Genomic DNA, 27,964 nt, shown 5'->3' with positions numbered 1-27,964 from the left:
TTTGCTAAGAATGTTTGCTTGATGATTGTATTAATTGGAAAAACCTGGAACGCAGTCCACTTGACTGCTACCAGTAGCGAAGTTGAAAATTAACACATTGATGAGTTGATTTCATGATACAGAATAGGTACTACTTAATTAGTACTTTTATTGAGAAGTAGTCAGTATCGCAAAACCTTGTGGAAGAATGTCATCGCGTAACCAACCTGAAGCAGGACACACTGATGGTGAGGAACAAAGAAGCACACAACGTCAACATTGTTTCTCGCAGCCAGAAGAATCCTACCACGAAGAAGAGTCAAAATGTGCCACAAGGAAGGCTATTGTTAGAGTAGCAAGCCCGGCCCATCGAAGCAGTCGAAACCCTAAGAGAACAAGACGACAAGCATTTTCACGGCAACATGCGGAAGTCCGTTCCGGTAGAGCTCAACGGTGTAGCAGTTAAACTTGCACATGACTCAGCGTCCGACATAACCATTATTTCAAACGAAACGTGGATCAGCATCGGATCTACTCAACCGAGAGTCACAGCGTCTAGAGGTAACCCAATCTTCTTTCTAAGCCCCAGGCCGAGATCACCATCGGTGATGTCACCAAAACTGGTCGCTTCTTCATCTGTCTCGAACAACGCTGAACTCAACGTTTTTGGAATCGAGACTATGGATCTTTTCGATCTGTGGTCAGTGCCGATTGGTAGCTTGGTCAACGTCAACGCCACCCAACAAACGCAAGATCAGTTCATTAACCATTTCAAGCACCAATTTCCGGTAGTTTTCCAAACTGTATCATTTCTGCGATTCAATTTTCGGATTGGGCAGCTCCAATAGTCGTCGTACGCAAGTCGAGCAATCCTACATCCTTTCCTTCTTCTTCTAATAATATAAATTTCACATAAGTTTCTAACATTTTAATAATAGGCTGTATTAATCGTTATTAACAGGGTATAATTTGTAATTTTTAAGATAGTTGGGAATTCTCTTCTGTCGTTTCTGATTTGGTTGGGAACATGCAGTAGATGGCGTAGAATCTTCAAGTACGGAAGTGCTAGATTTTCTTTTAGTTTCATGAAGAGCTCTTTCATCTTCTTGAGGGAATGGAGGATCAAATGCTGTACTCGTTAGAGGATTTCAAGTCACAATACGCTTCGTATGGTTAACATGTCTGTTAGATAAAGCTTCCGTTTCCAAATTCCTTTAAATGGAGTCGCGTTCCATTTCGTTTGATCACGACGTATTGTTGTGGACTGAAATTAAGTGAAAGCTTATTTTTCCTAATAAAATTTCTAACTGCAACACAATCCCCTATGTCGATGTGAGACTCCCTTGCCTTTCGTTTTCCATCTATATACTGTTTTCCTTTTTCTTTAGATTTAGCATCGTTTTGTTGGGCTTTTTCCACATACTTTTCGGGTAGATTGAGGTAATTTATCACGCAGATTCCACCCAAACATTAATTCCGACGGCGAGAAATTCGTCACTGAGTGCGGAGTTGCTCGGTAGGAACTAGGAATGTAAAAAGTCTTGTAGATCGTTTTTCCAATCGCGTCCCATAGCAACACAAGTTTTAAAGGATCTTAGTAATGTTGTCCATTTTGAAATGTAGAATAAGGAAAAGAATGTGTGATTTTTATCGCACACTACTTCTTCGGGATAACTAAAACGAACAAATACTTACTTCATTTTGCTGACTGTGAGTTTCGCTGTCATTGAACTTCGAATAATGACCTCGATATATCTTGAAAAATAGTCAGTTATTACTATAGTAAATGATTTCCTCCAGGAATTTGCTTAAAGTCTACGGCAACTTTTATCCATGGTCTTTCGGGAATTTCGGTACGTACAATGGGATGTGTAATCGGAGTAGACAACACTGTGCATCCTGGACAATCTTCAACGAAATTTTCGATCATCCTATCCATTCCACTCCACCAGACTTTTGTTCTCAGTCTACGTTTCATTGATGATGTACCTAAATTAGGCTGAGGTGCTAAAATTAGAGCCTGCTTTTGTAATTTTCGGGGAATAGTAATTCTTTAGTCTTTTAAAGCTATTCTTTTATATGTAGTTAAACTATTCACCAGCTTTTCATAACGTAGTAAAGTTTTCGGCCATCGTTTTGGAGTACATATATGTTAACCATTTGATTAGTTCCTGAAGTTCTTCATCTTCACTAGTGGCTTGTACAATGTCTTGTAAAGAAATAGCAATAGGGAAATTATCTTCAATAACAAATCTGATAATTCTAAATACTTTGACCTGGTCGAGGTAGTGAATCCGCGATGTTACCTTTTTCTGGCCGGTACATTATCCTAAAGTCATATGACATCAATCGCAATTTCCATCGCTCAATTCGAGGAGGTTTTATTCGTTCACCAAAAATAAAAACGAATGGTTTGTGATCTGTTATTAGCCAAAATGTTTTACCATAAAGATACTAGTAAAACTTTTCACATCCCCAAACTAACGCGGACGCCTCTTTCTCAGTTTGGGCATATTTTTTTCTGTGGCAGTGAGGGTTTTAGAAGCGTAACAGATAGATGATTCGGAATTGGCCTTCCGTATTCCTTCGAAACAATACTGCTCCAAGAGCAACCGGACTTCCATCTGCTATCACGTACGGTTCACATTCTGGATTATAATATCCAAGAATTTCATCTCTAAGCAAAATCTGTTTAATTTCATCAAATGCTTTTGATGTATCGATTTCCAGTGGAATTTAACTCCTTTGTGGGTGAGTAAGTTTAGAGGATGTGTGATCGTTGACTTCTTTCCATGCCAAGTAAGCTTCAATTTGGTCTCTCCATTTTTCCCAACGTACGGACACCTAACCCTCAGCGTCCTCAACGAATGGAGGGACAAGTGGGTTTAGCTGAATTTTAGGCATTAGTTTTCTAAATAAGATCCTTAATTTTCAAAATATTTTCTGAAATTAAACCTTAGGCTGCATTCCATAAATGTTTTAATTTTAACTTGGGTTCGCCCAATGTTACATGTAACAAGATCCGAAGGTCGCGCAGGACCAATTCTGTCTTTCGCATCCAAGGATCACCAGGGACTTGTTTTACGCTTTATATCCAAAGATAGCTAAGGATATATTTTAACATCCAAGGATCGCCAAGGATTAATTAAACTTTCAGTATCCAAGCTTCGCCAAGGATGTGTTATTGTCTTCTGCCATTCCACTTTAGGAACAGATTTTGTTTTATGAACCGCAGGATAGCTACTGATCCTCGGAGTTCTCCTTTTTATGTTAACTTTATGTCAAGCACTCTAAAGCTTCTCAGAAATTTTATTTTCTTGAAAAATTTAATTTGCTGTTTTGTTCATTTACCATTGGTCATGCCATTTTCTTGTTAAGGGGACATGAACGATTAAAATTTTTGCATTGGAATAAACTTTTTTTTGTTTTGTTGCTAGTAGCTTGACAAAGGCTTTTATAACTTTTGAGGTTTGTAAACGAAACACAGCCAGAGAAAAACGAAAAAGAAGACGAAATTTTATTTTTTCAGCCATATTTTCTTCTTCTTTTTTGCTTTTCTCAAGCTGTATTTTATTTACGACACTCAAAAGTTATAAAAGTCTTTGCCAAGCTAGGGTAGATGCTCCAGTAGTTGTGGTAGTACCAGTAGTGGTGGAAACTCGAAATATATCATAATTTTGACGGATTTCGAGATAATTTCAGTTTTTTATTGTTAAATATATATTTAGTAACAGTTTTATCTAAGATACACAGTTAAAATTCAAGATGTTGGTGCAAAAATTACAAATTCCTTTTCAGCAGTCCAATAAAGTGCAATTGCTTAAGAAATTCGTAACAATCCATAGCATTTTAACAAGCCTACGTTGTTATCCACCTGCTGCCATGCTCACTACTGCAAGCGTTGCTAAGGCGGTAAACAACATTCCACTATTATAGGCAAATTTTCCACTATTATAGGAACATTACCACTACTTTAGGAGCACATACTAATGTCAGGAAAAGAAATATTTTAGATATATTAACCAGCAGAATGGTATAATTTTGGTATATATTTAAAGCCAACACTATGGTGCACCATATTATCATGTAGTTCAATTGGAAACTGATAAATTGAGCGTTCAAATTGTCTTTACACACTATCCCTCGACATAATCCCTCCATTACTGGAGCATCTACCCTACTACCAACAAAACAAAAAAAGTTTGTTCCAATACGTTGTGTAGTTTCCGAGAAAAAGGTACAGAAAAAGGCGTTTTATTCCGCTAAAGTTGTTCCACGCTGCACTGGAATGCTTATGTGTATAATCGTTTTTCAGCCACTTCCCGAGGTCGGATCATTACAAATTTAGTATCAAAATAAGCGGAAAAGACTCCAGAATCAAAATCTGCAATAAAAAAATGATTTTTTTCGAAATTTTTAGTCGTTCATGTCCCTTTAACTTCTGTTTCCAGCTCCAGGTCAGCTTCGGATTTTGGTTTTTCTTTTTATCCTCGTCGCCAAATTTGTAGAAGCGTGTCTTGATACAACGGGAGTCTGAGTAGAAGTAACTTTTATTCTGCCAACTTTTCATTGTGGCATTTCTATGACTGCTTCGATCCTACAAGCATGGTGACCGGTATTCCTGGAGTCAAACCGTACTTGGACGACATCCTCATCATTGGCCACACCAGGCCTGAGCACGATCGAAGCCTCTATGCTGTTCTCGAACATGTGCGTGAGCATGGTTTTCACTTGCATCCACCTACCGTTTTACGCTCCTTCAGATCGAGTTCCAGAGACACATCGTGGACAAGGACGGTATTCGGTAAAATGACCCTTCGAAAACTGAAGGAATCCAAACAGCTCTATAACCAAAGTATTGAACTGATAGTTCGAAGTAACTAAAACAGCTAAATAATGACAATCTTCATTGAATAAAGTAGGTAAACTCACACGCATTGACAGAGCAAAGCCTACTACAGTTTCTTCAAAAATAGAAATTCGAATGCCTGCAAAAGTACATTGATCATTATGACGAAAAAACCCGTATTATTAAATATTTGGTTTTACTCGTTTATCTAACAAAATTCTTTCTCAATCCCCAGATTGCAACGGTCGCCCTCACTTGGTCTGCTGCACAAATCGATCGAAAAGGAACCGAAAAACGCGGAAAAGGACGGCTCCAAGCTGGACACCAAGCGCAAAAAGGCCGAAGACGCCGTCAAGAAGGCTGATGTCGAATATTACACCCTGTGCATTCGCGCCGAGCGGGCCCGGGTGGACTGGGAAATGTCCGTCCTACGGGGCAGCTCGATGCTTCAATCGCTGGAGAATCAACGACTGAACCATTTCAAGAATTACGTTGCCAGCTATTTCCGACTGTCGTCCGAAATGAATCCGGTGCTGTGCAAAATCGTCGACCGCTTGGGCCCGCAACTGCAGATGTGCAACGTGCAGAAAGATTTGGATGTGCTGAAAAACATCCGAAGGGCAACGGAGGGACCGAGCGAACAGCTGCTGCCAGACTTTTACTGCGAGCACACCACGCTGGCCATGAATCGAGAACGAAGAAAGCAATCTCTGGTCAAACTGCTGCAGCTCATCCGTCAGGATCTGGACCGGGAACGGCGTTCGAGAAACAGTTTGAAGGGATTCTCCCAGAGCTTCGAACCGAATGTGGAAGGTAATCAGAATATCGCCGATAAATTGTATCATGTAAGTATGAGTGCTTAGGGTAATCGTTGAAAAAGGTGGCTTATGAGAAGAACTTTTTTCTTAATATAGATAAGATCGATGCTGACGTACTTGGAGGGCGCCAGATACAAGCTACAGTCGGCGCTACTTGAGCTGGACCATAAGCCCAGGTCGAGTCATCCGCTAGCACAACACATTCAGGTATCATCGTTCGTGATCAGCTCGATAGCCGCAGTCAGTGCTAACAATTGTTATCTTGTTTCATTTTAGATAACACGAGACCGGACAGGGTTGCAAACAAGCGTGCTGAAGGTTCCTTTGTGGCTGAAGAATGAACAAGATGACGACGATGGTCAGGTGTCCAGTACCAACGGTGGCTCATCTGATGTTGGCGAACAGTGTGTTGACATCCGAAATGATACACTGATACGGCATATGTCGCATAAGTACGGTCGAAGTAAGGAGTCGAACGGCGAAGAAGAACCCTATGTAAGTAGTCTAATACTTACCGATAGGAGGTAAAAAACTTGATTTTTTTTTAAATTTAATTTACAGAGCATAAATAAATCCAACAAATCAAACACACCTCCGAACGGACACGGTCCACTATGGGACCGCGGCGTGGCAGATGGTGTCTCCAACCAGCCGGATTCAGATTTTGGTGCGATCAAGCGATAATTTAGGTGTTATTTCGTGACGATTAAATTTCATTTTTTTCAACCACCAGACGAATTCTCCTCCCAGGACGAGGAAGAGGATAGAAGCAGTGCTGGATTGGCAGTCGAAAATGGTGGCACACACAATCATCATCATCATCATCTCAGCAACGGTGGCAACGCGACGGTAGCGGAAAATGGAGCCGCCGCTACACCCACGGCCATACTCGGTCGGTGTCGGGCATTGTTCAATTACACACCAAAGCTTTACGATGAGCTTGAGCTGCAACCGGGCGACATCCTGGAGATTCACATCAAACAGGAGGATGGCTGGTGGCTTGGTTCGCTTCGGGGCCAGGTTGGCATTTTCCCCGCCACCTACGTGGAGGAAATCGATTGATGGATGATGAAGGCGAGGCCCATGAAGGGGTCTCGTACTGTGTGTAAATAATAAATAATAGTAAACGGTATGCGAGAGACGTTAGAATCTGCGTGAGTTTCATATAAGTACTAGTTATCCTGATATCAAAGACTATAGCAAGTGACAGGAGCATGTTTTAAAAACAAATTAATTTCTGAAGAAATACTTGTTGAGTAATTTATTGATATTTCGTGCGTTGTTTGTACTGTTAGAATAAGTTTTTAACCCAAGCTCTTTGTAGTCTTCCCATTGAGGGTAGCAAAAGCAATAACCCAAAAATATGTTCAACTCGAAGCAATATAAAACAGCAGTTTATAGGCACATGTAAATACTTTCGGATGCAATGAAAGCAATGTCTGTTATTCGCAATCCAGTACATTTTGGAAATATTTTAAGGCTATCTATATACAAATAATATAAAAAATATTGTAATACTAGAATGAACCGTTTGATTTACACGTTTTGGTTTTGAGCCCCAGCTTCCTTTTTTGGCTAGCTTGTACAGGTAGAAATGCGTCTTTTATAATACAGTAGTTGGAATATTTGGCTATCGGATTAAAAGACCTCTTCCGGCATCGTGCCGGTCAGAGGTCGTCAAGAGGAGGATGCAAATTTATGGCGCTTTCTACGGAAAGATGACTCACCGGTACTGGCACCGCTGGGGATGGGATGTACGTGCACCTTCACGTCGCTCGTCGACGATTGGCGGCTACGGCTCGATCCGCCGCCGGTACCCTGCCAGAACGGGTTGTCCAGCGGGCACAGGTCAATGTGTTTGCGCGGCACTAGCCAATCCAGGAAACGCAGTATCAGATGACACAGCGAAATGACTAGCAGAAAGGGCCACACGCCACTGCGCAGACAGCTGAAAGCGAGAGGGGAGAGGTTCAGATTAGTAAATGACCAATTTTGCTCCAACCCTTTTTGTTTTTCCCCTGTTTGAACAATCTGCAATTTTACATTTCATCTCGAACGTGAAATAAGTATCAACCAGAAGCGGTCGGAGAGTTTAAAAATTTAAGCTGGGTCAGGTAAGTTTACGTTTATGTAATTTGGATCTAAAAATGGGTTTCAACAGAACCCTCTAAGTTTGGAAAATATCTTTGCGTGTTTCACTGAGAGGAATGAGTCACTCGACTAAGAGGGATAGAGCTTAGTCGGGACGTAACAAAGAACTAATTTTTTAATGCTTTTGAGTTTAAAACTGCCGTTTATAGCTTGTTTGTCTTGTTCTTTCCGAATACGATGCCAAAACTACTTTGTAAGATAGCTGTCCGGCATTCTAGCAACATGTCCAGCTTTAACTATTTTCTGAAAACTGGGTAAAGACGCGCGAATTCGTGGTTTATTCTTCACCTCCATACACCGTTCGATTGTACGCCGCCAAAGATGGTTCTTAGCACCCGCTGTTCGAAAACTCCAGGTGTTCTTCTAGTAATGTCCACGTTTCGTGCCCGTAAAGGACAACCGGTCTACTAGGGTTTTGTACAGTGTGCACTTCGACGTGGGCTCAGATTGTTCGACCTCAAGTGTTTGTGTAGTCCGTAGCAGGTTCGACTTCCACTGATAATTTAACTCGCTGCAACTATTCGCTGATAAGTATACCATTTTCCGTAACGATCGCAATTCAAACAACAGTATACACTCACGTGGTGGGGCGTTCTAATTGCTGTCTCGACTTCTTTTGTAAGCTGTCAAATGATCGAATTAGTTCCGGTAAGACTCGAAACGCTCTTAGTTAAAATAGTTACAGGAGCTAGGAATATGTTCATTGCGGCTGTGTATATTCCGCCTGAAAAACTGGCTGATTCCGATGTTATACATGATCAATTGAATGTCTTTGAGCCTGCTTCCGCCAGAATGGAAACTTGCAATACTTTTCTAGTATTGGGTGACTTCAATCAGTCTGGTTTAATTTGTAAAAGCTGTATGCGAGGGTATGTAACTGCTGACCCGGTTGAATCGTCTTTTACTCCCACTAGCCGCATGTTGCTGGATGGAATAGCGTTTTTGGGACATAGACAATTAAACTCTATTTGCAGCCTTCATTCGCGCTGTTTGGACCTTATATTTGTAAACGAGGACTGCTGCCCCAGTTGTAACGTCTCGGAAGCACCGGAAGCTATTGTTGCTCTTGATCCTTTCCATCCCGCCCTTTGTGTAGAACTAATTGCTCGTCGACCAGTACAATTTATTGACACACATGATCCAAATGAACTGGATTACCGCAAAACAAACATTGGGTTGTTATGCGATCTTTTGTCACGAATTGACTGGGGTGCGCTTGAGCACTCTACTGATGTTGACAACGCTGTGACTCTCTATGATCAGATGATAAGCGAATGCATTAATATCGCAGTACCTCCTCGTCTACCTCCATGGTCGAATGGGAAGCTACGTCAAGAATCAGAGCTAAGGCCCTCCGAGCATACACAACGCGTCGTTGCCGAATTCTGAAGCGCAACTTCTCCATTGCTAGTAAAAAATATCGTTGCTGCAACAAATTTCTTTATGATCGCCATGTTCGTCGCGCCCAGCAAAATTTGCGTCGGAAACCGAATAATTTTTGGAGCTGTGTTAACACTAAGAAGAAAGAGAGTGGTCTTCTTTCCACCATGTTCATTAACGGCATTAGCATTAATGCGGCTGCTGACAAGTGCAATATCATCGCGCTGCATTTGTCAAGTGTCTTCAACTGCAATTTGAATACTGCCTCGGAAAGGGAACAGGCTTTATTCGATGTACCATCTACTGTGCTAGAAATAGACATTTTTAGCGTAACTGAACAGGCTGTGATTTCTGCTGTCAGTAACCTGAAGTCGTCTTTTTCTCCTGGACCTGGAATAATTCCCCCAGCGTTGATGAAAAAATATTCGGATATCTTGACGGCACCGTTGACATTTCTATTCAACTTGTCATTTCAACAACAAGCGCAATGTTGAAAAGTAGGTAGCAAAGACCATCTCCTTGTCGAAGTCCCCTGTGGAAGAAGAAATTCTCACACAGCACTGGATCCCATCCATCGTAGCCATAAGTCTAGTAAGCTTACCCGGAGAGCTGTTTACGTCCAGAATTTTCCACAGCTCTTGTCGGTTTACACTATCATATGCGGCACTTAAATCAAAGAACAGGTTATGCGTACCATTCGTTACGTCGATTCGGTACTACACAGTCTAAGACGTTTGCCGCTACGCTGTTAATGGCTGTGTTTTCCCGGCACTCCAACAGTCTTATCCGGGAGCTTATCCTTATTTCTTATTTATTATATCGACAGACTTACATGGTCCCAATGATGATTTAGCTTCTTAAAACTAGTGGTCAAGTATATAAATAGTAAAAAAAATTAGCGTACATAAACATAAATAAAAACGGGTAAACAAATTAACCCATTTCCTCCCAGCGTTGCGAAAACGCAACGCACTTTCATTCGTTTCTAGAGAAGGCCCGGTTGAAGGTATCAACTTGGACCCTGAGAAACAAAGAAAGATTGGAACAAAATCTAATCGACCTGTTTTTGCTCAAAGGTCAGATGTTACATGTAACATAATTACAGCTGTGATAAAACAACAGGTTTTGCTATTTTTCAGACAGTTAAGGAAAAATGCCCATAAAACTCGATTTTACCTCTATTAACGCCTGACCTATCAATCAGTGTTAGTAAGAATCGGTTGCTTGCCAGTAAAAACTTTGTTTCATAATTTTGATTATTTTTGTAATTTTCAGATAGGTTTGAAGCTTTGCGTTGCGAAAACGCAACGCTAGGAAGTAACGATATTCAAAATTTGCAACGGGAATGTTTGTTTTCATTCGTTCGCTGCGGTGTTTCATTTAATGTCATTGCGTTTTAGTAAACAAATGAATGTAAATCTCTTATCTTTCGCTTATTTAAAATATCACGGAAACATTATAAAAGTTTACATAACATAGAATTCGAAGCTTCAAACACTGATGGCAGATGGACAAGCCGTTGTGATAAGAGCGTAATAAAATTGTTAAAGTACCTTTGCCTCCGGAATATCTGGAGGAATTGAGTGATGGCAACGACAGTTTCATGGACCCAAATTTAATGTTACAACCTTTCCGGATCGTATTAGTAGGCATTTAATCATCTGCGATGACATGCATTTAGCATTCAAACTGCATATTATGCGTCTAGTGCAAAGCTGGTGTCCAACCCAATTGTTTCGATATCTATCATAAAACATAACATGTAATACTCTAAGTCGTTCATACTCAAATTAATACTCAAAATCACAAAAAAAAATCCCAAATTTGATTTAACGGTAAAAAAGTATGAAGCATTTATATGCATAATAATGAAGGTATGCAAAAACGGTATACCCTTAATGCCCAGCGTTGCGTTTTCGCAACGTAGCGTTACGGGACACAGGGTCAAAATTAAAAATACATGTCAGCGGTTTTTTCTTAGTTGACCTAAAAGAAAATTTTCCTGAAAGTTTCAACTTTTTATCCCTGCTGGGAAAAGTGTGGGGCTTAATGGGTTAATTGGACCGGCTGAAGAGGCAGTTGAATCGCTCATGTAGGCTTTGGCGCAGTAGGCAGAAATCGAATATGGATGCTACTTTGTCAAACCAAACGTCCTCTGGATACCGCTGAGGGCTCCATATTTGCTATAATTCGTACAGTGGTATGACATCCTCAGCATAACAGTGCACTGCAGTGCTAGGCTCAAGAATTTGAGGACAGTCTATTTTCTTCGCGGCGACCACCAGGACTTTGGTTGTATCTCTCCGTGTGGAAAGAGTATACAGGTGGATCAGCAGACATCGGTTTTCGTAGCTCGGTAAGTGGAAAGGATTTCGCCAGGGCAACCGACGAAGAGCGAAACGCAGGAAGCAACGTTGCACGGATTTCATTCGATCTGACCAGGGAGCAGTGTAATGGTTTTAAGGAGTAGACATCGGTGAAACTTTTGGCGATCCTAAAACTGAATCCCAGGATCCTGGAGAATTTGTTGACACACACTTTAATATTTTTACCGGACACCGTAATTTTTTTACGAAATTAGAACTGCTGAGCGTTCGGTAGTCAATTCGATAATTATTTTGCTTGACGAACGCTTGGCAATGAAAATATTTTTATGAAATGTCAAAAAATGCGGACTGCTCAGTACAAATAAACGAATCTCTCATCAAAAATTACTGCTGAAAGCTGTAATGACAGTGCTGATACTTCGGTAGTGTGTACTGAATTTTCGTCGTAATTAAAAAAATATTTTGATTGAAACAATGTCTTAAAAATAAATACAATTTATAGTATGGGAATATGGTAAACAAATAAGCTTCTAATTGGCCTTGTGGAATGGCTCTGCCTGCCGTCGCATGTTCGAATCTCGACTGGGACTGGGGGGTATTTCAAAACAAAAAAAAACCCAAACCTCCCCCCTCCCGTCGCTACGCCCATGTCAAAAAACTATGCCGTGTACAGGGATACCTCGATATAAGACAATTTATAATTTCAAAAAGTTGTCTTCGAAATTGTTTTATATCGAAACATGATTTTTTCAAGCATTTTTGCATTAGCACTCGTCAATTTTGCTCTGTGTTGTGTATTTACGTTTTTTGAACTTTTTATTATTGTTTGAGCTTTTAGTTTTTTACAATTTTTAGCATTATTTAGAAATCATGAACATCTTTATGACGCCGCTTTAGGATTGGAAAATTGGGTCAGATGTCGTTATCAACTATATCAAAGGAATTTGTCTTATATCGAGGTAAAAATTGTCTTATATCGAGGTTGTTTTATAACGAGGTTGTCTTCTATCGAGGAATCCCTGTATTACAAGTGTGTCACAGAAAAATAATAAATGACAAAATATTATTTTACAAGCTATCTAAGCTTCTAAGCTTCCATAAAAAACTACATATGTATATGACTTACTTGACCATCATTTCTCCTAGCGTAGCCGGTTTCTCCTGCAGCACCTTCCGGTAGACCTTCTCCGTCCGAGACGTTACATTGTCCCAATTGTACAAATGAGCCACAATGTTATTCCTCTCGAAGGGACACATAACGCTACCGGCCCCTGAGTTCTGCGCTATGCTCGTTCCATCCAGATCTCCGTTCATGTACTTGCAACCGATCTGTCTTTTATCCGCTTCCTTTCGAATCGCCAACATCAGCCCCCGATAAACGGATTCCACCGTTGGTTCCGTCAGTATAATTAAACTTTCCGGTAGTACCTCGGGAATGCCACCGACCCGGGTTGAAACGACTTGCAACCCACAGGCAGCGGCCTCCACGATGGCCATGCAATACGCTTCCGTAAGAGAGGTATTTAGAAAAATGTGACCTTGCGTTAGAACGTCTCTCACTTGCGAGTGCTCTAAGCCCCCGAGCATCGTCACTCGATCCTGCATGTTGTTTCGCTCCCGTATCTCCTCTAGCAGCGCCCGCTTTGGTCCGTCTCCACCGATGATGAAATGAACATTGCTTAGATACTTGAGCTTCGGCAGAATACCGGCCAACAGGTCAACGCCCTTCCGGTAAACCAACCTCGAAACAACAACCACATTGATCCGATCAGGGTCCATCGGTCGATTGCAAGGATTGGGTGTAAAATGTGCCGTGTCCACTGCGTTGGGTATCACCGAAACTTTATCCTGATGAACCTTCGCTCGCAGAACGGTGTTTTCTTTGCCTAAAAAACAAAACGATTGGAACTGTAAAACTGTAAACTGTAAAAAGGGAATCTTTCAACTTCAGTACCAGTATGAGAAACACAAATGCAGTGATTACAATTAGCCAGTGAAATCTCCAGGAATTTGTTAGTTACGACGGCCGATAAATCCGCGAAACCAAACAAGCTGTGATCGGTAAAGACAGACTGCAACAGAAAGACGACTGATTAGATTTGTGAACAATCAGGTGCTTCACAGTTCAAGTTCACTTACCCTCAATCCGAGCAGCTTGCCAACATTCATCATCTCATGCGCCAACGTGCTGAACGCAGAATGGCCGTGAACGATTTCGATACGTTCCCGTAGCAGAATATAACGCAGCAGCGGCAGATTGCATATCATCGTTGGCAGTATGACTTGATTGTAGAACACCTTAATCGGAACGTAGTACACCTTAAGACCGTTGGTCATATACCGGATACCCTTGCGGTCCTCGTACGAGTGCGTTACTATGACCACCTTGTGGCCTCGCGACAGCAAACACTGCGATAGGTTGAAAATGTGCTCCTCTACTCCGCCCATGTTTGGGAAGAAAAAATCTGAAGCAATACTGACAGAAAAGGGTTTATTATTATTATCCACTGCCACTGACTATCGTACTAGTATTCGACTGGCTTACCATATTCTCATTGCTTGTAATCAATTGCGTGTAGCACTGGTCAGTTTTATAAGGGTATTTTTAACATAATTTAAAGAAATTACTTGTTAAAATCTTTACCGGTTTAGATTGAACCTCCCTCCAGCTGATGGAGAAGCAAAACAAAACTGATTTTCTGCTGTCACTGACCAAGAGTTGGTTGCACGAAACGTCTACGTCAGTACAGGATGTAGCCTTCTTTATCGACGCAACTTTGATGAGTGTAGGGTGGCTCATCATTAGTCTTTCAAATATACCTATAGATTAAATATTTATTCTACAATACATTTTATTTCTGAATCAGCAAATACAACCACTGCAACGTTTTGTAACATTTTTAAGTGATATAACAGTAGGCACAAAAGTTTAAAACAGTCTAACCAATGCCCGACTGCCCTTCATGCGACACATCTTTCGGGCGTGAGTATAATAATAATCATTGGATATTTTTCGGTCGAGTGTTGAATCTTTTTTAAATCATCCAATAATACATCCACTTGTCAGAAGCTTAAAAAATATTACTAAATACTTACTATTAACTCCTCTAAAGTCTACAACTTTTTAGCACCGAAATATTCACTATTGCATCTCTCAATATAGTTTTATCAAATTCGGGTATTTTCCAGAAAATCTTTTCTATTTTCATAATTCCTGCAGATCGTGACCATATACAACATGGTTCTGGTATTAATTCTAGCGTTCCTAGTCGCAGGCGTTTTAGATGATTTTGTCAAATTTTCGAAATCCGAACCCTGAGGAGTGCCTCATGCCGAACTGTCATTGTATGAATGATGACAAAAGCAAAAATACTTCCCTCTCCTTTTTTCTCACATACAAACCAAACAAATATCAGCAACTTCGTAGTCGCGAATCAGTTACTGTGGTCATACCAGTTCAGGCTGACCAGACGTCCCGGATTATGCGGGATAGTCCGGGATTTGTATGGCTTATCCCGGATTGCTAAGCGTCCCGGAGTCCCGGAATTTTAATCGAAATAGTTTTTAAGGATGAAACATAGGAAATTATGTTACATTGCATGAAAAAACCTACTGCTGACAGCGCTCGTCAGCCATTTTCAGCTTTCGCTTCATTATCCCCCGGTATTTCAATACTGGACGAACCCGGGTTGATAGTTTGGGGCACTCAACTCTTTTGTGATGAACTGAAGTCCACTGTCCATTGCAGCATGCATGCTGAAGCTGCGGCGGGCGGGCTGCCAAGAGACTTGATGAAGGGCAAAATCCGCCTGGTGAGGCACCTGCCCCTCTGCCCATGGATGCATAGTCGACGTAACGACCAGCACCATGATTGTTGAGAAAACGCATTTTTATCGTAAAAAACGTTTAAAGCCATATAATCTTTGCTATAAACTTTTTCAATCGAATAATCTGTCAATTTAGTAGAGATTACTAATCAAAACAGGACTGATGGGGTTTTATGATTCATTCCTCATTTATTGTGTTTAAAAAATGCGAACGCCAGTTTATGCGAATAAACAGACTGTTTTTTTGAACGATTATTCACATAGCTTGGCGTAAAGTAGAGATGGTCGGGTAGCGGAAAATTTACCCGAAACCCGCACCCGTACCCGTACCCGCCGGGTACGGGTCGGGTTCGGGTATTGAAAAAAAATAATTTGCGGGTTCGGGTCGGGTACGGGTTTGGTTTTGAAACCGGTACGGGTCGGGTCGGGTCTATTGACCTCGTTTAACACTAAAGATTGTCGGGTATCCGGACCCGTACCCGTGCCCGACGGGTTGCGGTCGGGTTCGGGTATCAAAAAAAATAAACTTGCGGGTTCGGGTCGGGCACGGGTTTTTATTTTTTTTCCTAATCGGGTACGGGTCGGGTTCGGGTATTCAAATTTTCATACCCGACCATCTCTAGCGTAAAGCTACAAAAACAAATAGGTTGCTATGCTGATTGATTATGCAAGAAATCACGTCAACCATTAGCATTACGTGAAACCAATAGCAGAGTAGCTCAATTTTCCTAAGTTTCTCGAATATTTTCGAACAAACATATGTTGTTTGAGTATTGGGCATGTGAACAACATTGTTAAGAGTGCATAGGACCGAAAAAGTACTTTTTGGTCATTTTGGTTTTTACGTCAACTATGCATCCATGGGCAGCCCTGTGTATCACCGAATTCTTATCCGTCACAAAACACTGGTTTTCAAACGGATGCAAATGAATCAGATCCCTTGTCAAGTTATGACCTTTTATTACGAATCCATCCCCAAAACCAATCTCGAATTTGCTACAAGCGCTACCGCGAGCCAGAGCGTGAAGAATTTAACCCCTGGGTTTGGCTGAAATCGGCCTTCTCTGAAGCTTATTCATCATGGAGTCAGACGCATGCATCGCGTTTCGTCACCAAACGGCCGCATAGCCCACGAGACCGGATTCTAGCCTTTGTTTAGTGTATGAGGTTTCTGCTGGGCTCGCCATTTGCTCAGTAACACTTGTAGCCATTCCGAAACGGATTCGCTGTACAGTACAGCGGTCAGGATCCAGTTATTTTGCCGTGATCCAATTACAATCCGTGATGCTGAGACCAGCCTTGACTTTCCGAATAACCCTCAACCGCAGCGCCTTGCGGACAGCCCTGAGTTTCCTCCTTGTACCCCTCAATTACTCACATCACAGCTCTTTTAGGATAATCCATCAGTCCCTCCAGCTCCCGAACCGACGCTGATTCTGCAGGTGACCGCACACAATAAATTGCATTTCTCCTCCTGCATGACGAATATCTCGAAACCAGGTTTAATCTGTCTTACTGTGTTTACACTTACTGTGCGTCTGGTCGTCTTATTCCTACCGGATTTGAAGTGAACACCATCTTCACAGGGTAATTGTCCGGCATTCTTGTAACATGCCTTGTCTATTGTAATCGTACAGCTTTAGCCATCTACCTTTAATGTCCTGGGTTTACTGTAGAATTGCGCGAGATTTATCCTCCGCATCCATTTTTTTCATGTGAAGGCTCTTAGCCTGCCGGATAGCATCGAGGTGCGACGCTGGTCTAACAAGTCAGTCGTCGTATGTTCGAATCTCAGCTGGGAGAGGCTGTAAGAGTCAACAGGATTGTAGCACCGTCTGCTGAACAAAAACCGAAGGCTGAGTTTTGAAAACGGAATGTAGCGTCCAGGTTTTGCTTTTTTGCTCTCATAGCCGTCTCTGGCGAGGACTCATTGCATTGTTCTGATCAGCACATTTAACTAAAACAGTGGCGTTTGCACTGTCAAGAGGCTTCAACGGGGTAATATACCATTCGGCATAAAGGAAGGGTATTGAGGCCTGAGAATAAACGCATGCTAGTCTCTTGACATCGAATGGCCAAGTTCTTCTAAGATTCGAACCATCGACCACTCGCTTGTCAAAGCAGACTTGGAGCCCCTTCGTATCCATACTCCGAAGATCGTTCTCAGCACTCGCAGGTTCATCCTTCAATTAACGATAGCACAAAGGAATTACCAGGCAGGCCTCTTGCAGACATGTCGGGAATACAACCAACGTGCTCACGCATCATGCCTTTGATTTCAAAGTAGCATACGATACAGTTGATCGAGACCAGCTATGACAGATAATGCACGAACATTATTTTCCGAACAAAGTAACGCGACTGATCAGAGCTACAGTGGATCGACTTATGTTTTCCCAGGAAACTCTCGAGATCCTTCGTGCATCGTAAAATCGTATTCTGCATGCTATTTAACATCGCTCTTAAGGGGGTGATTTAACGAGCGGGTACTGAAAAGAGTGACACGATATTTGGCATAGGTAGCCAACTCATATAGATATCACAACCAGAAATTTTGTGGTGGTGAAAGCAAATTACACCAGACTGAAACCGGAGGTTAAGAGGAGTGAGATAAAAAAATACGTCGAAGACCAAAAAGGAGGTACGCAAGTAAGAAATCGGGCACGATCGATCTAGGCAAAATGGCACGATCTAGAAGCCTATGCCATTGTACGAAGCTGGCAATATTTCCTTCTTCTTAGGTGGCTTGCCGTTCTAAGACAAAGCCTGCTAAACAAAGTTTCTCCAATTTACTCGGTTGCAGTCTACAGCCGCACTCCAATTCCTCGAAGTACGAAGTACCGAGTACTCTCCGCCAGATCTGATTCTATCTGGTCTAATCATCTTTCTCACTGCGCCCCTGGCCGTTTTGTTCCTACACCATCTTTAGCCACCTCTTAGATACTGGGCTCGCCACAAAGCTGTGCGAGTTCATGGTTCATCCTCTGCCTCTACACTACACTACGTTCTTCTATACGCTGCCGAAGATCGTTCTTACCACTCGTTTTTCGAAAACTCCGAGAACTCTCAGGTCCTCCTCGAGCATTGTCCACGTTTCATGCTCGTAGAGAACAACCGGTCTGATGAGCCTCCTGTACAGGGTACACTTTGTACGCGGGCTTGGTCTGTTCGACTGCAATTGCTTATGAAACCCACAGTCATTGTCCGCCGTTACCAGTGTGCCAAGGTAGACAAATTCGTCAACTACCTCAAACTCATCGCTGTCTATCATTACACTACTGCCCAAGTGGCGTCGGTCGGCCTTGGTTCCACTGGCCATATTCGTGTCATCGGCAAAGCAGACGAATTGACTAGATTTGTTGAAGATCGTGCCTCACGTGTTGATATCCGCTCGATTCATAACACCTTATTGCGCTATGTTGAACAGCAGGCATGAAAGACCATCACCTTGACGAAGCTCTCTGTTTGATTCGAATGAACTTGACAATCCACCCGGATTCCGAACACAACACTGTGGTCATCCATCGTAGATTTAATCAGTTTGATAAGCTTTTTGGGGAAGCTGCTTTGCTGCATGATTTTCCATAGCTCTTTCCGGTTGATGGTATCATATGCTGCTTTGAAGTCAACGAACAAATGGTGCATTGGAACTCGGTATTCACGGCCCTTTTGGAGGGTATGTCGCAGTGTAAATATTTGATCCGTTATTGACAGTCCTTCAACAAAGCTGGCTTGATGAATTCCCATAAATCTGTTCGCAATTGGTACTAGACAGCTGAAAATAATTTGGGACAGCACTTTGTAGGCGGCATTGAGAATGTCGTCCTACTTGTAGATCGAAAACCCCATCTTTCCACTTCTCCAGTAGCTGTGCTGTCTCCCAAATCCCAACAATTAGCCGATGCAGACAATTGGTCAAATTTTCTGGCTCCATTTGAATTAGCTCCGCTCCGATGACATCTTTCCCAGTCGATTTATTGTTCTTTAGCTACATGCTAGCCTTCTTAACTTCGCCTATCGTTGGGGTTAGCACCTCTGCTCCGTTTGTTGCACCGTCGGAATCGCATTTCCGGCCGCCATGGGTCTCTGCCTGGGCGACATTTAGGTGTTCATCGAAGTGCTGCTACTCCTTTACAGTCACCTCACGATCGTCCGTCAAAATACTTGCCGTTGCAAAACCTTTGCAGGATCCGTTCAGTTTCTGGTACAGAACTTTCGCGTTTTCTGAGAATGATGCAGCCGCTCCAACCCCGCATACTTCCAAGTAGCGCTTTTTCTCCCGGAATATTTGGTTTCCCTCCAATTTCTTGTTTGTGTCTTTCTACGTTCGGACGCGTGGCATTGTGCACTGTGTTCCTCATCCATCACCCTCCTACAATCATTGTCAAACCAATCGTTGCGTTGGTTTCGTACCGCTGTTTTGAAAGTGTTCCAACGATCCTCGGGACGGGCTTCGTCAAGATTGTCCTCTTCCAGCAGCTCCGAGTAAATTAACTTAGTTTATTATGGCGACGCTAGACTGCTTCAGATTTCCCAAATTATAGAATAACAAATGACTTATATCAAACGATTTCGGATTAGTAAAAGCCGCGGTATTTTTTTTTTTTGAATATCAATAATTTATTTACTTTTATTGCATTTCAAAAATTATGTATGCTTATCATTTTTAAAATATTTTTTCGCCTTCCTTAATTCCTTAACTAATGAATCAGAGTGTAAATTTCATAATCGAGGGTATAAAATAATACAATAAAATAAAATGTAAATATATAAAACTAAATAAAGGCTCTCTAATAGCAATTGAAGTGTGTGTGTTTGTCACTTTCTACGTTTTCCTCAATTTAATAATAATTATGGAATCCAATTTCTTCCAACTATACGTTTCATTCTGTTCGATTAGTTGTGGGTTTTTTTTTGTTTTCCTGGAATACATACATTTACTTGTAATTGTTTGTATATACGTTTGTTTCCTTGTTTTAGATTAAGTAGTACTAATCATACCTTTCTCCACTGCGCCCCTCACAGCTGCTTTTCATGCATTAGTTTTAATTTCCTTTGCCACCACTTTTCTTTTGTTTGCCTAGGTTCTTTTTTTATCATTTCAACTTTTAGTCATGCACATTCCTGTTTTTTCTCCTTTATCGATAGTATATTTGTTTTGCTGCGTAATAATATAATTTCGAATAATTGTAATAATTAGTTGAGAATACCCAGTGTGTGTGTGTGTTTTTTTTTCGCATGCTGGCTAACCTTGTTCCTACTATACTGCCGTGATCAGCAAACTACGAGCTAAACATAAACGATTTAATAACCTGCCTACCTGCCTGCTGCTGCTGCTGCTAGCGGTATCCGTTCTTCTTCGGCGGACATTTAGCCGCGTATTTTTTTGTTGCCCCTATCGAATAACAATCATGTGTGTCTTTTTCCGTTCCAAATCAGTTTGTAGAGTTTTTTTTTGACCAATTACGAAAACAGTATCTATCAGTAAAAAACAGTTGTTTAACACTTTTCTTTGTATGAAACGGATTTTTTTCTTCTTAAATTTGCTGACCCTAATGAATAGTATGTATAGTTTTTTAGTTTCTAATGAAGATCCAATTGCGATATCATTTAAGGGTGACGTTGCTGGATGTTATTTTTGATAGCGAGATCGCTACGAGAACGGTATAATACGGTTTTCGTCACCTCCGTTGGAATGATTACGATCTGTGTGTGTGTCCTGCGACATAAAAATTAAAAAAAACTGAACCATTTTTTTACGTAATCTATGAAACGTATACGATGGCTATAGAAAAACATCCGTTGAAATTTCCGTTCGACTTCCTTCCGACGGTGCGGAGAAGTGTGTCTACTTGCCAGCTCCTTGCGTCCATGCTCCTGTTAAATGCGTGCTCTCATAAGATGCGACAGTTGGTTTTGCGTGTGTTGTGTAGGGTATGTGAATGAAAGAGTGAATGTGATTTTCGGTGATTTCTATATTGTTTTTTTTTAACATGTCTGCTTGCTTTTTATATGATAAAATTGACCATAAATGTATTACCCTTTCACTTGTATGATTTTTTTTGTCGTGTTAAGTTTACATATTACATACGTTACTTAGTTGTTATATGTACTGGGTTTTATAAGATGCGTTAACAATTATTATTTCAATTTGCTCTAATCTACGGGCTTCGAATGTGTTATTATTTATACGCGTTTTGTTCGCTGGTTGAACATCCTGGCTGCACTTGATTCCCGTCGCTCCGCCTTCTTCTTGTGTGCTTGCATAATTGTTGTTAGACGGGTTGTGAGGCGCGTTTCAAGAAAATCTTCACCTTAAAAAAATGGTTGAACTTTCCGTTCGCCACGACCTCATGCAACCGCGAAAATTCCTCACGGCATGTTCAATTGAGCGACCAAACCAGTGTTCTGTTAGTTTTTTTTTGTTCGGTATTGGTTGATTGGTTTGAACTATTACACGTTGTATAGTATGTACTGAACTGTTTTACACTATATAAGGTAGTAGCGAGGGATAAAAATTTGTTGCTGTCTGACTTCCTGCTTCCTCCTGCTGATGATCATTCATCACTTCCTGACTTTGCTTTTTGTGTAAGCGGGAAATCGGTTTTTGAAAATTTTATCAAACTGATTTCACGTATTCTCCTACAACACACTTGTTGGTATTGGTTTAAAATTTTTGTAGCGCACTTGAATTCCTCGCGTCGTACATGTTATCAAAAAGTTGAATAAATGAGCGTTGTCAAGTTTATCTAGTTATCATAATCCCTTACATTGGTTGGTTGGTTGGTTGTATGTTCTGTTGCAGATTACTTAAGAATATTTTATACAGGAATCTAAATTGTTTAGCTAATCCTTTTTAACGGTTGATAAACTACTTTTGAAGTCTGTGTTTGTGAAGAGCGTGTGTGTGTTTATGATAGGTGTGTGTACAGAAGTTTTGTGTAAGTGGGCTTGAAAACCGGCTCTAGAGCGTTCTGCTTGCTTGTATGAATTTGATGAGTATTTGATAATATTTATTGAGGGCGTTCCTCATTCGAATGCGCTGAGCACTAAAATGTAGATACATTATACATTTTCGCTTGGCTAGGCAACGTGGTCACTGCCTTGCAATGTCTCTCTCTCTATCCGGTTTACAACGAGATAATGTTACTTTTTAATCACTGAATAAGGGAAAATTTTGCGGGTTCTGTGCGTTAGGAGTTGCTAGGACGTGAGTTAGGAATACAGGGGGAATAATTGCTGCAGTGCTTCAGTTGGAATTTATACAAGCATGTGACTTTCGAAAGTGCAACGCGCAAAAACAACATGAGAATTTTGCAATTCAACCGTCTTAATGATTTTGCTTAGTTTGAGAGATGGTGTACGATGATTGAACTGAAGCCTAGAACCTTATGCATGACTCCGTGAGGTATAAATTTAGGTTACATTTCGACCAGGTTACATCAGTCGGTGCCCATATTACTGAAGCATTTTTAAGGATCGACCTAATAAGGGAGTAATACAACGCCGTCAGGTAGTTCGTATTTGTAAGGTCCATGGCAATTTTGGAGATAAAATAAAAACTATATAAAATAAAAACTAAACTATATTGTGTTGAAAATAGACGACATGAGGGAGCATGAAAGGTAAACTTTGGATCTAATTGAATACCAAAATCCCTGGTCAAGTCCATTGAGAATGTACCGCAGTACTGCAAGTGGAGGCAGCCCTCGATATAATGCACTACTATGTAGGTCTACAATTTATCGATGTAAACCGGCGTAAGCGCAGGCTATTTGTAACCAAGCCAGGAGACAATCACCCATATTCTGTATTTCGAACGGTTTTTTATTTCGTTCGACTTGTTTCGAACGAGATGTTTTGCCAATTTGATCTTGTTAACAAAATGAAGAATACTATCCACTTTCGTTTGAAAAACCCATCCGTTAAAAATACAGAATAGAGATAAACATCTTTAAAGAAAATAACGAACAAAGCTGGCCCCGAATCGATCCCTTGCGGGACGCCAGATCTGTTATCAGGTATCAGGTTTCAGTATCTGTAGCTCGAGCAGCACGTTTCTGAAAATCCTGTGGAAGATTTATGTTTTACGCATCTTGCCCGTGTCATGATTTACGTGATGAGGACGAGAAGGCCACTAGTCTGTACAAGGCTCCCAGTAGTAGTGATATTTTACAAATTCGCTATTGCAAATCTATATCCATTCTGGTCAGTGGGGAATAAATCCATTCTGGTCAGCGGAAATAAGAGAATCAATGGTTTACAGAATCCGGTCGTTGACGATCAGAAAACGATGGCCCGTATAGTAGCAAAAACGTACACCTGCTCTAGCCTTTTGCCGTTGCAGGGAATAGCGCACCGCCGAAACGTCTGTCGCTATTCATAATAAATCAGTCACAAAGAAAAACGTTGTACGTTGTTGTCAGCAGCATAGGGCCGGAGTGGTTTGTGCTATTTCAAGCAGTCGTATCCGTTCAACTTGATCTTGGACCGCTCGTTGCCAATTTCCCAGGCATCTCATAAATCATTTTCAACCTAGTCGAGCCATTGTCATGTTGAGTTCCTCTGTTCTTGGTACCGATGCGGTTGTTCAAGTGAACCGTTTTCGTTGCGTTGTCGTCCGGTATCGCAGTCTGCCGAATTTTGCCAGAAGTACGATGAGAACCTCTCCAAGCTGTGTTTGTAGTTCGTGATTCATATGCCTTCGCCAGTCACCGCTTTCTGTTTGTACTCCGCCAAATATCGTCCGCAGAACTTTTCGCTCGAACACGGCAAGGGCGCATATGTCCTCTGTGAGTAGCATCTAAGCTTCAAGTCCATAAAGAACTGCCGATCTAATAGAGGTTTTCCGGTTAATTATTAGAATTTGGGACAGAAAACCGCTATCGGAGGAGTAGATTGATGGGGTTATCTGCTCGATCTACAAGAAGGGCGACAAGTTGGAGAACCATCGAGAGTTCTCAATACTGCCTACAATGTGCTGTCCCAAATTATTTCCGCCGTCTATCCCCAATTGCGAACTGTTTTGAGAGATTTTGTGAGCACAGCTTTCTCAAGAAGATCAAACTGATTCAAGCTACGATGGATGGTACACAATGCTGTGTTCGGAATTCAGGTGCATTACCGAGTTCAACCGATTCACACAGAGGGCTTCGTCAAGTTCATGATCTACCATGCCTGCTATTCAACATAGCGCAACAAGGTGTTATGAACCGAGCGGACATCATCAGTACACGGGGCACAATCTTGAACAAATCCAGTCAATTCATCTGCTTTGCCGATGGCATGGATATTATCGGCCGAACATCTGTGGCGGTAGTTGAACAGTACACCAGTACACTTGGCTCTCTGGTAACGACGAGCTATGACACCAGCTGTGAGATTTGGAGGTGTTTTCTCAGCGGAAGTCGCGCTTAATATGGGCTTCATAAGCATTTATGGTCGAGCAGACTAAGCCCCCGTACAAAGTTAACGTTATATAAGGCGCTTATTAAACCGATTGTTCTGTACGGGCATGAAACATGTATAATGCTCGAGGAGGACCGACGAAAGACGAGTGCTAAGAACGATCTTTGACGGTGTAAAGGAGTATTAAGGGGGGGGGGGGGGGTTTATGAACCATTAGCTCGCACAGCTTTATGGGGACCCCGGTAGCCAAAAGTCGGCTAAAGCTGGAAGGATACGATGGGCAGGCAATGTTGCAGTAATGCCGGACAATATCCCTGCAAAGATGGTGTTCGTTTCAAATCCGGTAGGAACAAGATGACCAGGGGCGCAGCGAGCAAGATGATTTGACCAGGTGCAGCGAGATCTGGCGGAGAGAACTCGGTGGCCGAGGAATTGAAGAGCAGTAGCCCAACAACCGAGTTAACTGGAGGAAAGTTGTTCAACAGACTCTTGGGACGGCAAGCCACTTAAACAACAATAAATTAATTTAATTATGAAATCTAATCACGGTTGCAAAAACTTACGCAGTCACTCTTAAAAATTGCTTCCGATGAAGAACGCTCTACAATGACAGGTAAACTATTCTAGTTAATAACACCTCGAAAGAAACAGTGAACTGGCGTAGCTCGTCGTATTGTTTGCAAGGATCACCAAATTTTGCAATCAATGGCGTAGACAATTGCCAATGATGCGTAGACATTAGTTTTTTTTTTCAGGAACATGCAGCATCGGTATGCGTAGAAAATTTGTAGAGAACAACCCAACAAATTCTTCTGCAGGTGACTTGCATGGTCATATTGGATTAAACCATAAAGGAAACGTAGGCATCAATTTAATGCCACACGTAGACGATCAAACGAACTTGCACTGAGGCAGATGTAAAAAGTGCGGCAGGATTAGTGATTTAAATAGTTTCAGCTTAGTGTCGACCGGTACAGCAGAAATACTGCGTAAATCTCCCCACACTGTTGGGCCGTTAAATCGTCCCCCTGATGATCACTCTGGAAGGTATATGCTAAGTTGTTCACACTGTCCGACCATTGGATGAGCTCATCGTACACCTTGACGCATGATACCGGACGCACAGAGCCGTGGATTTGTTATAAACAGCGCTTTACTTTTGGTACGATTGATTGCAAGCCCACCTCGCGATGACCAGTCCGATATTCTTTCTAGTTCCGCATTCATCATCCTGGTTATTTCCAATGTGCAGGGACCAAGACAACCGATGTATAGTTGTACATCATCAGCATACATTTGGATGGAACAAAACTTAAGAATTGTCGGAAAATCGTATTTGTAATGGCAGAACAGCAGCGGTCCGAGGACTGAGCCTTGCGGTACACCAGATGTAGATTCGGCGCAGCTGTAACAGCGACCACCAAAGAATGCTTCGCAGTCGCAGAGGAAAAGTTGAATTTAGCCTCCAGTTCTGTCAGCAGTTTCCGGTGAGGAATAATATCAAAAGCCTTTGAGAAATCTAGCAGCAGAATAATACCAAATGCTTTTTTATCGACTATCGCTTTTAAATCGTCATGTACTCTTAGTACAACAGTTTTAATGCTTTGATCTTCACAAAGAACAGCCTGGATTTCCGTTAGTATGCTGTTGTTTTCTATGTAGTAAGTCATTTCTAGCTTAAGAAGCTTGGAAAGGATTTCGACAGTATACTCGTCGGGCGTAGATTCATAATGTCATTCAGACGAGCCTTCTTTTTCAGTGGCAGAATCTTCGCATGCTTCCAACATTCCAAGAGAGTCGATGACACAATGAAAGCATTGAACAAATGAGTTACATGTTCAATTACCAATGGTAAAATTATCTTTATAAACTTGATAGGTAATCCATCCAAACCTACTGCTTTCAACTTGACTTCCCAAATGGCATTAATGACCTCCCAGCTCTGCACTGGTCGAAAAAAAACCTGTTACGGTGAATATAACGCAGCTCTTGGGGGACTTCCTCCCACTCGTTGTATAGTTGTCAGGAAGGCGTTGAACGAGGTACCGAAAAAGTCGAAGATGCCAGACAGATATGGTCAAGTTTAGCCCTCTCACATTGTGGTAATAAAATCGACGATCAGATCATCGTCGATGGTTATAGCATGCTGAGGATTCCCACCATCTAGGTAAAAGCGCATGAAATCAATGTTTAATGCTAATACCTTCTGGTGGAGTCGTGTCCGGTGGCGTTAGGTTCACATCGTGACAAAATATTCTTAAACTCGCGGAACACGATACTTTTCAGCCAATTTAGGCCAGCCAGTATCTGCACCTTTTCCAGTTTAATAGCTTTGGGATATTTGACCATAGCAACGTTAGCAATAACCTACTAAACGATACAGATTTTTATCAACGACAAATAACTAACCGACTTTAGAGAGAAAATGAGATCCAAGACCGACCTCTACAGGGATGGGAAATCCCTGGCGCCTACAGACAGTCCAGCACCCAATATATAAAAGCAGATAAGGAATGATCCCTGGCCTAATCAAAGCCTAAACCAAGCTCTGAACCCAAAACAATAGTTTTGCAAACTTAAGTTAACCAGTTCGATGATCAGTGACGTTCTTTTACCATCTTCCCCAAAATTCATATTATGCACGTTACCCTTTCGAAAGCGCAAGCTTTTGAGTTCCAATTTTTTTGGTTTTGTTTTTGTTTTTGATAGAAATTGAGTGACCTAAAATTGTATCAGCGATAAACTTGTTAGTTGCTTTCTTTAGCATGGGTGATTCACGATTTGATAAGTGACGACGGGGAACCATCCAATTGTGTTTTTGCCTAGAGCTCTGTCGAATAAGAATGTTGTTTGATGAATTGTTTGAGAGTGGATAATATTTTACTTTTTTTTTGTTTGTTTGTTTGTTGTAAGCTATACTCTACGATGTGATACTCGTATGTTGTGTGATTCCTGTTTTCCTAGAGCTTTTGCTGGACGACCATCCTTTTCTCTAGTCGTACTACATTATACAGTTTTAGCTAGGAAAGCACATGTCTTTCTGGCTGTAAAATTGTTTTTTTTTGCTAATGTTGCCACTACACAAAAGATTAAGCGAACTCCACCAGGTGGCATCAGTACCTGTTTTCAAGTCATAATTGTTGAAACTTCCAGTTTTCACTGCCTTTCTGGCTACCCTGATAAGTCGGATTGTGCTTGGTAGATTCATCTGCCTACGGATTCGGA

At 41.5% G+C, this 27,964-nt stretch overlaps 3 protein-coding genes across 5 annotated transcripts in view; 1 reads left to right on the top strand and 2 right to left on the bottom strand.

Annotated features, from left to right (window-relative positions):
• Nucleotides 1–7,129, top strand: part of LOC128733488 (uncharacterized) — a 35,148-nt gene extending 28,019 nt beyond the window's left edge. The window contains exons 3-7 of the mRNA XM_053827107.1: nucleotides 5,064–5,673; nucleotides 5,743–5,853; nucleotides 5,923–6,141; nucleotides 6,208–6,313; nucleotides 6,380–7,129. Coding sequence (XP_053683082.1) covers nucleotides 5,064–5,673; nucleotides 5,743–5,853; nucleotides 5,923–6,141; nucleotides 6,208–6,313; nucleotides 6,380–6,708 — 1,375 coding nt within the window. The 3' untranslated portion in view covers nucleotides 6,709–7,129. The remainder of the gene's footprint in view (nucleotides 1–5,063; nucleotides 5,674–5,742; nucleotides 5,854–5,922; nucleotides 6,142–6,207; nucleotides 6,314–6,379) is intronic.
• Nucleotides 7,106–14,131, bottom strand: LOC128733500 (phosphatidylinositol N-acetylglucosaminyltransferase subunit A). Of its 2 annotated transcripts, none has more exons than XM_053827129.1 (5): nucleotides 14,050–14,131; nucleotides 13,644–13,980; nucleotides 13,459–13,576; nucleotides 12,631–13,390; nucleotides 7,106–7,594 (listed from the first exon to the last, which is right to left on the bottom strand). In XM_053827129.1, exons 1-5 carry the CDS (start codon nucleotides 14,058–14,060, stop codon nucleotides 7,324–7,326), a joined length of 1,497 nt encoding a protein of 498 aa, XP_053683104.1. In that variant the 5' UTR covers nucleotides 14,061–14,131; the 3' UTR covers nucleotides 7,106–7,323. The 2 variants fall into 2 exon arrangements, with proteins under 2 accessions (XP_053683104.1, XP_053683105.1); XM_053827130.1 differs by having other exon boundaries at nucleotides 13,644–13,969; nucleotides 14,050–14,067.
• Nucleotides 14,132–19,978: 5,847 nt separating this feature from the next.
• LOC128733490 (catenin delta-2) overlaps nucleotides 19,979–27,964 on the bottom strand; it is a 58,432-nt gene continuing 50,446 nt past the window's right edge. For both annotated transcript variants that reach the window (XM_053827109.1, XM_053827111.1), the window contains exon 5: nucleotides 19,979–27,951. In XM_053827109.1, the coding sequence (XP_053683084.1) occupies nucleotides 27,944–27,951 (8 nt within the window). In that variant the 3' untranslated portion in view covers nucleotides 19,979–27,943. The remainder of the gene's footprint in view (nucleotides 27,952–27,964) is intronic.

The sequence above is a fragment of the Sabethes cyaneus genome, chromosome 2, assembly GCF_943734655.1.
Source record: "Sabethes cyaneus chromosome 2, idSabCyanKW18_F2, whole genome shotgun sequence".
NCBI lineage: Eukaryota > Metazoa > Arthropoda > Insecta > Diptera > Culicidae > Sabethes > Sabethes cyaneus.
The sequence above is the reverse complement of the archived record's forward strand: the minus strand, read 5'-3'. Positions and strand labels throughout refer to the sequence as shown.